Source organism: Diabrotica virgifera, chromosome 3 (assembly GCF_917563875.1).
Source record: "Diabrotica virgifera virgifera chromosome 3, PGI_DIABVI_V3a".
NCBI classification, from domain to species: domain Eukaryota; kingdom Metazoa; phylum Arthropoda; class Insecta; order Coleoptera; family Chrysomelidae; genus Diabrotica; species Diabrotica virgifera.
The window spans coordinates 172,042,191-172,057,623 of NC_065445.1; the positions used below are offsets into that span (position 1 = coordinate 172,042,191).

The 15,433-nt window shown below is 35.3% G+C and overlaps 1 protein-coding gene and 1 long non-coding RNA gene across 2 annotated transcripts; both read right to left on the reverse strand.

Annotated features, from left to right (window-relative positions):
* Positions 1-1,635: 1,635 nt before the first annotated feature.
* On the reverse strand, positions 1,636-6,124 carry LOC126882213 (uncharacterized). The gene is made up of 2 exons (XM_050647022.1): positions 3,396-6,124; positions 1,636-2,769 (listed from the first exon to the last, which is right to left on the reverse strand). Exon 1 carries the CDS (start codon positions 6,117-6,119, stop codon positions 5,319-5,321), a length of 801 nt encoding a protein of 266 aa, XP_050502979.1. The 5' UTR covers positions 6,120-6,124; the 3' UTR covers positions 1,636-2,769; positions 3,396-5,318.
* Positions 6,125-12,456: 6,332 nt separating this feature from the next.
* Positions 12,457-14,392, reverse strand: LOC126882218 (uncharacterized). The gene is made up of 2 exons (XR_007697232.1): positions 14,217-14,392; positions 12,457-13,592 (listed from the first exon to the last, which is right to left on the reverse strand). It is a non-coding gene; the product is annotated as an uncharacterized LOC126882218 (long non-coding RNA).
* Between the last annotated feature and the right edge of the window lie 1,041 nt (positions 14,393-15,433).

A 15,433-nucleotide genomic window follows, 5' to 3' on the forward strand; every position in this document is an offset into this window, starting at 1 on the left:
ACTCAGTCATTTCTAACCAGGCATATTCCAAAAAGAGGAATCTTTTTACTGCCTTCATTGATTACAAGAAGGCCTTTGATTCAGTGCCGCATGAATGGCTCATAGATATATTGAGAATATATAAAGTCGATGATAATATAGTGACCTTTTTAGAGCATATAATTACGGAGTGGAAGACTAGAATTCACCTTCAAATACCTGGTAAAAATAACATCGAAACTGAAAATATCGCAATCAGCCGGGGCCTGATTCAAGGAGATTCGTTGAGTCCACTGTGGTTCTGTCTAGCTATGAACCCACTATCTCAGCTATTGAACTCCACAGATGCAGGTTTTAGCATCAAAAATAACAACAATGTGGTGGCGAAGCTTAATCATTTATTGTACATGGATGATTTGAAATTAATGGCTTCCACTCGAAACCAACTCGACGAGATGCTAAAAACTGTAGAATTTTTTTCTAATGATATTAATATGCACTTCGGACTAGATAAGTGCCGTATTTTAAATATAGTCAGAGGAAAAGTACAGCCCGGAGGATTCGATATGCAAAATGGCCGGAACATCGAGGCCATGGGTGAAAACGATATGTATAAATATCTTGGAGTAAAGCAAGCGCGGAAAATTGACCATAAACAAATGAAAACAGAGATAACTACTGAGTTTATACGAAGGGTAAAACAGCTGCTTCGCTCACACCTTAACAGTAGAAATTTGTTTAAGGCACTAAACACCTACGCATGTTCCGCGCTTAGCTACTCATTTGGTATTGTTAAGTGGACAAAAACAGATATAGACGCTCTTCAGCGAAAAGTTCGAACACACCTCACAAAGGCACAAAAACACCATCCTAAGAGTGCAGTAGAAAGAACAACATTACCACGGAATCTAGGAGGAAGAGGACTTATGGATATAGGTGAGCAATTAGATAAACAAACTGCTAATTTAAGAACTTATTTTCAGATGCAGGCTGAGACATCTATTCTACATCGCGCTATCTGCGCAGTAGATGACACAACACCGATCAAACTGAGGGAACCAGAAATGCGCATAAACCACCTTACTAAGGACGAAAAAGTGCGCGCCTGGATGGGTAAACCTCTGCACGGGCGACATCCCAATGAGGTCAGCCAAGATTATGTCGACAATATAGCGTCGAACTACTGGTTGACATCAGGAAAGATGTTGTAACATAAATTTACCACTTTGCAGTAGTATTTGTTGAACTAAAATGATAAGATGAAATGAATGAAGGAAGGGTGATGAACTGATAATGGAAGTATGGAGAGACAGAGGCAAACTGAATAGAGTTGGCTAGCAAGAGCTGCAAGAGAACAACTTGACACTCAAGGATGGATACGGCTCGTTTGCATGCCTGTCAAAGAACAGTAGCTCAACCTAAAGAGAGATGATGACTAGAAAAGGGAAATCTTAAGATAAAAATATATGTTCAGAAAATAAATTAAATAAATATAATAATATAATAAAATAGAAGAATATAGAAGATAAATAAAATAGACTGAATTATGGGCGCCAGAAGTTGGAATGGACCAAACTTCCAGGTATCTTACACTGCTGTAAAATATTCAATATATTAAATTATTAAATTCAAAACTGGGAAAAAAAATAATTGGTATACAAAACAAATAAATATTTATTATATATAACTATCTAGATTATTGACAACCTCTAAGTTATGACAAGTGTAACTATGTAACTCTAAAATGACAATGAGAAATAATTACCTATTGTGATATAAATATAATTACCTATTAAATTATTATTGGAGTAGCTTTCCTAGGAAGCACACCCTCAACTTACATCTAGGTTAAATGACAACCCTTCACCAAATAATAGTACGCATAAAATATGTACAGCCTAATTGAATACTACCTGATAATATAATAATAAAAATACCTAATATAAATAATATTTTTATATAACTCTCAATGAGTTGACGGGTAACAAGTCCCTAAATGAACCAACGTAGTACTGGATACAAAAACCCTTTTTTGACTAGTGGTTCTTAATAATAATAACAAGTAAAACTAGTACCGTCCTGAGGGGCTAGGTACTAGGGATTGATTCAAAGTTAATATAAAAAGGAAATGATTGATACGTTAACGTTAAATAATATTTGCAAAAAACTAATAAAAATTGATAAAGTATGAAAGCAAGTTAAATGATTTTAAAGTTAGAGAATTAAGACAATTATATATTTAATTTACATGGGAACAAGTCTAAAATTAATACAAACCAAGGGTAAAGAACATATATGTGGGAAGAATATTCGAGCTCGAAACTTCTACCAAGGAATTATGTAAATTTGGGGAACACTATCAACTTTAGGTATGGCTCTGATAAATTACAGTATACTTATGTTTTTGGAGGAAAGAAAAAATATATGTAATTAAATTATGAAAGTATAAGTATGCTAAATGTCCTGAAAAATTAAAAAAAACAGTATGTCTTTAACCGTTACAAATAAATGTCCCCAAAACAAACCCCTTTTCACAGGTTCCAATGTTCCTTGATGTCTAATACCCAAGTCCGTGGTACGAAGCTAACACCAATGTGGTGTAACGGTCCAACCGTTACTGAAACTGCCCCTCTGAGGGTTGCAGGAAGAAGAACCAAAATAAACAAGATCAAATGGGAGGCTGTATATCCTCCAGACCTGTCCCTTGTCGATTGAACCCTGGAAGTGCCTACCCGTGGTGTTGTTGGGTCTTTATAAGTTCATATGTCGTTTGAGATTTCTCCTGAAGGGCTAAAACCAAAAACATTCCCAGTTTATTTCCAATAAAACCTGTTATAAAAAGAAGTAAAAGAGAGAAGTTGACGAGGAAAGGTTTTTAGAAGAGAAGACTACAAAAACTCGACCTTTCATTGACCCCAAAAAAACCTATCTACCTTGACATTTTAACCATAGGTTGTGATAAGAGTTTTAACACATATGGCCTTGATTAGAATAGACAAGAAAACTTACAATTTAAATGTTGGATGTGATATTTTTGTTATTTTAACAAATAATATGTTTTTTTTTTTTCAAAAGTAGTTGTATATGTATTGTATAAAGAAATAGGTACTGTGGAAATATATGAACATACTAGATATGGGAAAAGAATTATGAAGTCTATAAAGTAAGATTTAATAAGTTTCAGGAAGTCATGACATAATTTTCAATAGGTTTTCAGAACTGGAAAATTTTGATGAACATAACCACATATTAAGTATATTCTTAGAGATATTTTCTGGATACATTATAGACACTGCAATATTCTACATCAAAGCCAATCGATGACTTGATTTAAATTCAATCCATAATGAAAATAATATTACAATGGCCAAAACTAGGACGCCATAATGAAAAACTAGTACACATAAAAAACATACCGGTGCAAAATCCTTCTTCTTACAGTTTCATTATATTTCGTCACTTTGATTCAAACACAAACTTAATAAAATAACTGGCAATACAGTAATAATTGAACCATGCGGCTAAAATATAATTTTCTCAATCACTTATTGTAAGAGATTACACCGCCCTTCTTGGCACTTCGCAGAGAACAATCACCCTCCTTGCTCCGTTCGACTTGATGACAGCTGGCGACCGGCGTCAATGCCAACTTCAAAAATCTATCAGTGATGCCACAGCACCTAGGTATGACGTCATCCAGAGGATTTTGTGCGAACGGCTTGTTTTAATTACGAGAAAAATAATTTTAACCATAATTAAATAAGGTGTTCCCATTAATAATTACTTAGATAAGTGATGGAACGTCACATTCCTCTCCTACTGGGAGAAAAAAAATTTATTAAAATTTTTTTTTTTTTTTTATACTCTAAATATTAAACTAAAGTAGTAGTAGTGTATTATTTCGCGTTGATTCGCCAGATTACAAAATAACCACAAACCAAGGAATAGAGGAAAGCAGGAGAGTCCCTGCAACAGATATCATGACTTACAACAGATGACTCGAAGTCATATTAAAATATCCTCGGCATTGTCTAAAGCCAAAGATAAACTAAATAATTTACTAAAGTTCATAATAACAAATAAATGTCGAATGGGCCCGAAATCCAAAATTGAACTATCCAGGGACATCAGATTTATAAAATGTATATCCAAGGACGAACAACCAGGCAAAGGTGTGAGCCTGTTCGTACAATAACGCAAATAAATATACTGAAGTAAGACCAAAGAAATCAATAACTACAATAAGTGAAGAATCGAACACTTAATCCAAATTTGAACTAACAATGGACACCAGATTCGTAATAGCATATCCAGAGAAGAACAATCAGGAAGATTTATGGAACAATTCTCACCAGTGCCAAATAATACAAATAGTAAACATATCAAAGTCATCCAAAAACTCATTAATCAAAATAAATGTGGAATCGGACACTTAATCCAAAGTCGGACTATCAATGGACACCAGATTCATAAAGCATATCCACAGAAGGACGACCAGGAAGATTTATGGACCAATTCACACCAATATTAAATCACATAAATAAATTAGGTATACGTACACCCACATCCGGTAGTACGAGCCTATACAACCAAATAAACAAAATAAGTGAGGAATCGGACACTTAATTCAAAATCGGACTATCAATGGATACCAGATTTATAAGAGCATATCCAAAGAAGAACGATCAGGAAGATTTATGGACCAATTCTCACTAATACTAAACTAAACAAACTAATGTCTAAGGAAAGAAGTGGGAATCTACTAAAAATAAACAATTGATTTGTTCAAACACCTCAAATACTAAACTAAGGAACCTACTATGTATATGGGTAGTCAACAACAACCATACTATGAAGTACGAGACATAATATAAACTAAGTACTTCCCTAACAAATGGTAAACATGTAACTGGAATAATTGGACTAATTACACAAGGATGGTTAGGAAATGCTGCAGACATTTCCCGACCAGAAATAATTTGATGGATAAACATCAGCGTACTCTGCTATGAAAACATAGGTGACGAAATCGGATAGCAGTGATCAGTTGCTGAATTTCGAACCCACGCATTCACTAGGTTACCTAGGAACCCACATTAACAGAGTATTGGCTGACTAGTTCTTAAGAAGAAATCCATACATACATCAGAATTCCAACTAATTCCAGAATCATACTGTGTAGGGCATAAGGACATAAATTATTACAAAGTATTTAAGATATCTGTGACAAATGTTGATAAAGTAAACCAATATCAAGTTAAGAACCACCACATCTTTCCAATATGGCAAATCTAATAACAAGATAATAAAAGATCTCTCTATCTCTATCAGCGAGGTTCCTACAGCCTCTGCCGCTTCTCGCATTTCGACCGCCATCGTTTTCTGTCCATCCATTCGTCTTCTTTGATGGCTCTATCTTTCATGATGTGCCGTACATTTTCTTCCCAGGCAACTGAAGGTCTTCCCCTTCTTCTTCTTTGGTGTGGTATGTAATTTAAAGCTTTCTTTGGCCATCTATCTTCATTCATTCGTTTCACGTGACCATACCACACTAGTTGTCTAGTTTCAATTTTATCTACACTGGAATATACAGTATGTGTCCTCCTTCTAATATCTTCATTCCTGATGTGATCTTTTTTAGATATACCACACGCTCTCCTTAGATAATCCATTTCTACTACTTCTATTCTTTTCCTTTCTTTTTTTGTCATCTGCCAAACTTCTGCCCCATAAGTCATAATAGGCTCTACCAAGGTACGATAGATTGTCAATTTCGTTTCTTGCCTTATATCTTTAGACCACAGTAGAGAGCTCAGAATGTTTACCGCTTTTTTGCCCTGCTGCGTTCTCTTTTCGATGTCTCTTTTGGTAGTGCCTTCTTTAGATATTATAGATCCGAGATATTTATATTCATTACATCTTTTCGTGGTTCTAATTTCTAACTCTGGATCTTCTTCATCATCCCCTATTTTAAGATACTCTGTCTTTGACATATTCATATTGAGGCCCCATTTTTCATATTCTTTCTTTAGTTTTCTAAACATGTAGTCCATGTCTTCCTCATCATTCGCTACGACTACCTGATCATCTGCAAAAAACAAAGTTGTTTGACATTTACCACCGCCTATGTCTATTTCCATTCCGGATACTTGTTTCCTCCACTGCTCTAGCGATGATTGAATATATATTTTAAATAAAGTTAAATAAAGTAATAAAAGATACATCTATAAAAAAAAAGAGTACTTAATCAAATATCAAAAATACAACATACAACCTGAGAGAAGTAGTGTATAATATTGTTAGTTCCATAGTTCCATACCAAATATCAATATTAAACCAACATACTTGTATGAGCCCATATTCAAATATATAAATATATAATAATCAACAACCCTTCTATACTAAGGGGTGAGGTGTACACTCTATAAGGTACAAGTAGGTTCTTACTAACTGGATAATCCTACTAACAGCATTAGTAATTAATAATGTTGATTCATAATAATTAAAGTGCAACATTAATAATGAAAAAAAAAATGATAAGCTCATACATAAGAGTACTACATAAATAATTAACCTAATGATTCATAAATTGGAAGTCATCTAACAACCATGCCAAAAGATAAAAATGGAGCTATGTACCTGCTCTATCTGGTGAATAAAACATTAAACTAAAATACTGAATCTTAATAAGGATCGAGCTAAAGACAAATAGAGGAAGAAGTTAGCTCAAACAACCCTATAAAGTTAATCTTCTTCCGAAGATGACGAATCAACCTCATCCATGGTGTTATCAGGCAGTAAATCCTTTAGGTGAAATTGTCCAATTCGTCTGTTAGTCGAATTGTCCTTCAATTCATATACTAACGGAGATATTACTTTCACAACCGTACAGGGAATATATTTCTGGCAAAATTTTGCCGAAATAGCATCACCCTTATTAGACTTTACAAAGTTTCGCTTCAACACTCTATCTCCAACGAAGAATCGCAGATCTCTTTTCCTCAAATTATACTGCCGCTGGTTCCTTAAATAGGAAGTTTTTAACTTCTTCCTAATGTCAGAAAAAATTTGAGGTAGAGTCTGGAGATCATCTAAGCGATGAAGGTTATCGGATATCTGAGGGAGATTTGTGGAAGTGTCTGAGATTGCACCAAAATAGTCACCAGATAAAGCAACATTTCTACCAAAATTGAGATATGCCGGAGAACATTGGGTCACCTCATGGACAGAGGTCCTTATGGCTTGAGCGATGGAATGGATATATTGATCCCAAGCTCTGTGATCTGGGAATGTATAAGACCTAAGGGCTGTGACGATACTGCGATTCACTCTCTCAGTATGATTGGCTTGAGGATGGTAGGCAGCATTATAAAAGGTCTTCTGAACCTTATATTTAGCTAAAAGATCTTTAAAGGCCTTTGATACAAACTGAGGACCGTTGTCACATGACACAATTTGGGGAACACCATACACCAAAAAGACTTGTTCTTCCAAATATTTCAAAATTGCTGGAGTTGTGGCCTGACGAAGAGGATAAACTAAAGGAAATTTGGTGAAATAATCCACAACTACCAAGCAATAGGTATTACCCTTGTAGCTCCGAGGATACGGTCCAATGAGATCCATTGAGATCATCTGCCAAGGAAAATTAATGTTCCTGAAGGACCCCATAAGTCCAGCTTGTGGTAAATTACTTGGTTTACAAGTAGCACAAACCATGCATTTAGAAATGTACTTTTTAATAGACTTCCGCATGCCAGGCCAATAATATAACTCAGCAATACGATGAAAAGTTTTATAAAAACCAAAATGTCCAGCAGTAACTTCATCATGAGACATACGTAATATGTTTTCCCTATTTGGCGTAGGTACAACTATTTTCCAATCTGACATATTGGATAAGGCCTCTATAGGACTTAAGATATGTTTGTAGAGTATATTGTTCTCTACCTTAAAATCGGGATAATTTTGTGGGTCTTGAGTAACCCTATCAATCATATTCTGATACCACTCATCAGGAGTTAATGTGGACAAATCGAATACATTAAGGTCATGGACACGGGAAAGAGCATCAGCAACCACTACACCGTTGGCCTTTCGATGAACAATTTTATATGAATAGGCAGCCAGTTTGCATATCCATCGGGAAAGTCTCTGAGATGGGTTTTTCATACTATGAAGCCATACCAAGGAACTATGGTCCGTAATTATAGTGAAATTACGACCCTCTAAATAATAACGGAATGCTTCCAACCCATGTATGATAGCTAAGAGTTCTTTCTCCGTGGTGGAATAGTTTTTCTGGGCCTTATTTAATTTCTTACTCGTGTAGGCTATGGGATGTTCAGAGCCATCTTTCAACTGAAACAACACGCCACCAGAAGCAGTATTAGAGCAATCAGTCATCAAATAAAAATGCTCGTTAAAATTAGGTGACATCATAACCGGTGCGCTAGTTAAAGCCTCTTTAACGCGCCTAAAAGCTTCATCGGCCTCAGGAGTCCAAGTAATGGTCTGCCCTTTTTTTCTGTTCTTCAAAAGATCAGTAAGAGGTGACAACAAGGTAGAGTACGAAGGTACAAACCGGCGATAATATCCACACATTCCCAATATCCTACGGACTTGGGTGGTGGTCTTAGGTATAGGAAAATTCTTAATAGCAACTATTTTCTCCGGATCAGTCCTTAGACCCTGGTTATCCACAACATAACCCAGAAACTTAAGACTAGGACGACAGAACTGACACTTATCCAAATTAATCGTTAGATTAGCTTCCTTAAGACGTAAGAATAACTTATCTAAAATTTCCATATGAAGGGAAAAATCAGGAGTGACAACCAAAATATCGTCCAAATAATAGAAAACATAGGGCTCTAACTGTGGACCAATGACTAAATCCATCAGACGACACATTGTCTGAGGAGCAGAAACAAGACCAAAAGGCATGGTGACAAACTGGAATAATCCTTTACCACTGACAGCAAAAGCAGTATACTTCTTGCTCTCTTCATTCAGTGGGATCTGTAAGAAGGCCTTAGACAAATCTATCGAAGAGATGTATTTGGCATTCTGAAGTTTGCTCAAAATCACATCAATTCGGGGAATTGGATAAGCATCCCTGTTAGTGGTGATACTGTTTAGTTTTCGACCATCAAAGCAGATCCTGAAGGATCCATCCTTCTTCTTTGTTAACCAGAGGGGGGAACAATAGGACGACGTTGAATGTTCTATGATATTTAAAGCAAGCATCGAATCTACTTCTTTTTCTAAATCTGCCTGCCAGGCTTGAGGTATGGGATACTGATATAATCTGAAAGGAGTAGGATTTCCCACCTCAATAGTGTGAGATATTAATGAAGTACGACCTAGTTTGTCATTTGAAGAAATAGTAGTAAACTGAGAGATCATATTCTCCAATTGCCTTTGTTCAGAACTAGATAAACTGGAAAAATCATGAATAGCACTAAGGGTAGACAGATTAAATTCAGATATGGAAAAAGAAAAATCAGAACAACTTAAGGTGCTATTAAAAGCATTGAAGAAGTCCATACCTAAAATTATAGAATTCTGTACAGAAGGAATAACATAAAATGTAATTTTCCTACATAAATTTGCCACTGTGATTTCAATTTGGAGTTTGCCTGTAATAGATTGGACTGTACCATCTGCAGTAGATACATGCAAAGATGAAATGGGCATAATGGGAATATTAGCATTTTTCAATAAATTTAATGAATGTGCTCCTATCAATGAAATATTAGAGCCACTATCTAATAAAGCTAAACAGGATTGTCCTAAAATTTGAATAGGTAGATATGGCCTATTATCATTTTGTTTCCTAACTAATAAAGAGTTAATATCTAAATCTAAAATATTTGGTTGGATACAACCATTATATGGAACTACTTCACCATCAAAATTATTATTATACTTAACACTACCAATTAAAGAAGACTTTGTGGCTTTGCAACCCTGTGAATCATGTGCGTTCAACGTATCATGACTAAAACTTAATTTCTGGACTGATTTTGATTTGTGGTGTGTGCTTGTTTCCTGAACGATGCCTTCTTCCCTTTCCGATTGGAAGATGGGTTTGAGTTGCTTGGTGTGCTTGGGCCAGCTGTCTCGTTTTCTGATGGGGTTTGATTCCCTGATTGGGTGTTGGACGGAGAAACGCTCAGGGGACGGACCTCCGACATTTCGTTTCCCGAACACTTGAAACAATTTCTTTTGAGGGTATTTTCCCTACCACAACCGTGGCAGAAAATACGAGTTTGAGGGATACCACAATCATTGAACTTATGATTAGACTGGTGACAATTCCAGCAAACAACGGAACTGAAAACAGAAACATTATGTTCAGGGCCCTTATTTTGCCAAGAACGTTGTCTAAAGGAAGTTGGTTGAGAAGAAGAGGTAGAAGAGGGTCGAGATGAAGATGGAGGCTGAGAAGACCAGGATAACGTTTCCTCCAAACGTTTGCACTTTACAGTGAGATCATCAATACTCTGGATGTCCATAAGAGCTAACTGTTGATGGTAAAAAGGTAATAAACATTTTAAGATGATTTTTATTTTGGACAAATCAGATAAAGGAGTGTCTAAACGGCTACACATGCCTAAAATAGTGTTAATGAACATAGTGACAGACTCCCCTGGTTTCTGCTTATGGTTTTTGATTTCATCCAAGAGATCATCCTGGTATGAGTAAGGAAGAAAATCTGACTTCAACTTGCGAACCAGATCAGACCAACAAGATAAATTACCTCTATTATTCATGAACCAGGTAAAAGCAGGACCAGTAAACAATTCAGCTGAAGCAGCAAACAAATTTTCTTCAGAGACACCTCTAGATACACGAAGACATTCGACCTTTTCTAAAAATGTAATCACATCATTGTGCTGTTTTTCACCGGAAAATGAAACACCCCATTTGTGTACTTGCACGGGTTTGGAGTATGTGAAACTAGGAACGACACTGACTGGAGCATTAGGAGTAGATGTGGCTATGGGGTTAACCTTAGAATCAAGCTCACCATCCAATGTAAGGATTTTAAGAGAAACAGACTTTTTAAAAGGTTCCTGCTCTTCTGTAGTACACTGTAACAAGTGTACCCGGCCAGAAATATGAGCTAGACGAGATATTAATCTAACATATTCATTGTCCTGTACAGTTCCCCTAAACTTCTCTATTTTCTTCGACAAGCTATCCAACGTTTCGGATATTCCTTTCCGTTGGTCCTCAAAAGGGATATGTACAGCCGAAAGTTGGGTGAAACTCCTATTGCCTGCTTCTTGCTTCAAAGCACCCCGCAGAAGATTGCGTTTTCTATCGACGGTTGCTGACTCCTCTGGTACTACGTCCCTAATTTTCAACTCATAGTCCAATTCGTCCACCAGAAGATGTTCAACTTTAAAAGCACACATGATGAAAGCAAAAATTATTGACAAGCAATCCAAAAGTCAGAAATACGAAATATACTTAAGTTTGTATTCAAAATATATAGGTACGGAGAAAATATTAGCAACACACCAACAAAATCAAAAATGGCCAGCAAAATATATATATCAAATAAATACAGTAAATAAGGTATAATCAAGTGAATATAGTACCTAAATATTGGAAAAAAAAATTTTAGCTATTATACTTGTACCCAAAAAAAAAATATGTAAGTATTAACGATCAACTGTACATACAAATACACCACTGGCTGAAGGAGTAAAATTTGCAATAATAATATTATATAATATATATGTTAGTTACTTATACTTCGTTTCAAATTCAACCTAGAATGTAAGCTGTATGACAACCTATAAAAGAGGTTTCAAAATCTCAACTAATTAATAGATCCAGCAGTGACAGTATACCTGTTAAGTATTAATAAGTAATTAAAAACAAAATAAATCAGAACAGAATGTATAAAAAGATATCAGAAGGGAATAATATAAATAAAAGAAAAAAAAATGAACTAAAAGAACTACTGTCTTAGAACCTATAAAAGGTTGGCCCCACGTTGGGGCCAAGTGGTAACATAAATTTACCACTTTGCAGTAGTATTTGTTGAACTAAAAAGATAAGATGAAATGAATGAAGGAAGGGTGATGAACTGATAATGGAAGTATGGAGAGACAGAGGCAAACTGAATAGAGTTGGCTAGCAAGAGCTGCAAGAGAACAACTTGACACTCAAGGATGGATACGGCTCGTTTGCATGCCTGTCAAAGAACAGTAGCTCAACCTAAAGAGAGATGATGACTAGAAAAGGGAAATCTTAAGATAAAAATATATGTTCAGAAAATAAATTAAATAAATATAATAATATAATAAAATAGAAGAATATAGAAGATAAATAAAATAGACTGAATTATGGGCGCCAGAAGTTGGAATGGACCAAACTTCCAGGTATCTTACACTGCTGTAAAATATTCAATATATTAAATTATTAAATTCAAAACTGGTAAAAAAAAAATAATTGGTATACAAAACAAATAAATATTTATTATATATAACTATCTAGATTATTGACAACCTCTAAGTTATGACAAGTGTAACTATGTAACTCTAAAATGACAATGAGAAATAATTACCTATTGTGATATAAATATAATTACCTATTAAATTATTATTGGAGTAGCTTTCCTAGGAAGCACACCCTCAACTTACATCTAGGTTAAATGACAACCCTTCACCAAATAATAGTACGCATAAAATATGTACAGCCTAATTGAATACTACCTGATAATATAATAATAAAAATACCTAATATAAATAATATTTTTATATAACTCTCAATGAGTTGACGGGTAACAAGTCCCTAAATGAACCAACGTAGTACTGGATACAAAAACCCTTTTTTGACTAGTGGTTCTTAATAATAATAACAAGTAAAACTAGTACCGTCCTGAGGGGCTAGGTACTAGGGATTGATTCAAAGTTAATATAAAAAGGAAATGATTGATACGTTAACGTTAAATAATATTTGCAAAAAACTAATAAAAATTGATAAAGTATGAAAGCAAGTTAAATGATTTTAAAGTTAGAGAATTAAGACAATTATATATTTAATTTACATGGGAACAAGTCTAAAATTAATACAAACCAAGGGTAAAGAACATATATGTGGGAAGAATATTCGAGCTCGAAACTTCTACCAAGGAATTATGTAAATTTGGGGCACACTATCAACTTTAGGTATGGCTCTGATAAATTACAGTATACTTATGTTTTTGGAGGAAAGAAAAAATATATGTAATTAAATTATGAAAGTATAAGTATGCTAAATGTCCTGAAAAATTAAAAAAAAAACAGTATGTCTTTAACCGTTACAAATAAATGTCCCCAAAACAAACCCCTTTTCACAGGTTCCAATGTTCCTTGATGTCTAATACCCAAGTCCGTGGTACGAAGCTAACACCAATGTGGTGTAACGGTCCAACCGTTACTGAAACTGCCCCTCTGAGGGTTGCAGGAAGAAGAACCAAAATAAACAAGATCAAATGGGAGGCTGTATATCCTCCAGACCTGTCCCTTGTCGATTGAACCCTGGAAGTGCCTACCCGTGGTGTTGTTGGGTCTTTATAAGTTCATATGTCGTTTGAGATTTCTCCTGAAGGGCTAAAACCAAAAACATTCCCAGTTTATTTCCAATAAAACCTGTTATAAAAAGAAGTAAAAGAGAGAAGTTGACGAGGAAAGGTTTTTAGAAGAGAAGACTACAAAAACTCGACCTTTCATTGACCCCAAAAAAACCTATCTACCTTGACATTTTAACCATAGGTTGTGATAAGAGTTTTAACACATATGGCCTTGATTAGAATAGACAAGAAAACTTACAATTTAAATGTTGGATGTGATATTTTTGTTATTTTAACAAATAATATGTTTTTTTTTTCAAAAGTAGTTGTATATGTATTGTATAAAGAAATAGGTACTGTGGAAATATATGAACATACTAGATATGGGAAAAGAATTATGAAGTCTATAAAGTAAGATTTAATAAGTTTCAGGAAGTCATGACATAATTTTCAATAGGTTTTCAGAACTGGAAAATTTTGATGAACATAACCACATATTAAGTATATTCTTAGAGATATTTTCTGGATACATTATAGACACTGCAATATTCTACATCAAAGCCAATCGATGACTTGATTTAAATTCAATCCATAATGAAAATAATATTACAATGGCCAAAACTAGGACGCCATAATGAAAAACTAGTACACATAAAAAACATACCGGTGCAAAATCCTTCTTCTTACAGTTTCATTATATTTCGTCACTTTGATTCAAACACAAACTTAATAAAATAACTGGCAATACAGTAATAATTGAACCATGCGGCTAAAATATAATTTTCTCAATCACTTATTGTAAGAGATTACACCGCCCTTCTTGGCACTTCGCAGAGAACAATCACCTTCCTTGCTCCGTTCGACATGATGACAGCTGGCGACCGGCGTCAATGCCAACTTCAAAAATCTATCAGTGATGCCACAGCACCTAGGTATGACGTCATCCAGAGGATTTTGTGCGAACGGCTTCTTTTACTTACGAGAAAAATAATTTTAACCATAATTAAATAAGGTGTTCCCATTAATAATTACTTAGATAAGTGATGGAACGTCACAATGTTCCCTGAGACGGAGGGTTCATTACTGGCCATTCAGGATCAGGTTATACCAACCAGAAATTACCTGAAATATATCATCAAAGACCCTCAGGTTCAAAACGACAGATGCCGATATGGATGTCAAGCCCAAGAAACCATCCAACATCTTACAGGGGGCTGCCAGGCATTTGCTGCAACTGAATACAAGGAACGGCATGACGCAGTGGGAAAAATCCTTCATCAAGAGATAGCTATCAAGCTGGGACTTCTCCAAACAGACCATCTCCCGTATTATCAATACGTCCCTGAGAGTATGCTTGAGGATGGCAACTACAAGCTATACTGGGACCGCACTGTGCTCACAGACCAAACAGTGGCACATAATAGACCAGATCTCGTACTAGTTAATAAATTAACAAGACAAACAACACTAATTGATGTGGCGATACCTAACAACAATAATTTACGTAGTAAATTTACTGAAAAGCTCGCCAAGTACAGAGATCTAGAAATTCAAATACGAAGGCAATGGAGAATGGAAAGTACCCAGACGATACCGATTATTATGTCTACTACTGGAGTCATTCCGAAGACCCTCCTCGAAAGCATAAAAAAGCTGGGTCTGAATGAACATCTTTATAAGACCATGCAGAAAGCTGTACTAGTCGCGACGGCCAGATGCGTACGAAAATTTCTGGGAGATACACCTGCATTCCAAGTCACCTAGGGCTCGATAACACGGAAAGAGTCCCACCAGAGCTCAATCCTTTTGATACCGTAGGTATCTGGGATGAGTCAATTTTCCCCTTAGAGGGAGTGTGAGCCGTATGGCTAAATCTGGATA

Bases quoted from the DNA above. Each gene is read 5' to 3' on its own strand.
- LOC126882213 (XM_050647022.1), bottom strand. From the start codon at position 6,119: ATGGAAATAGACATAGGCGGTGGTAAATGTCAAACAACTTTGTTTTTT.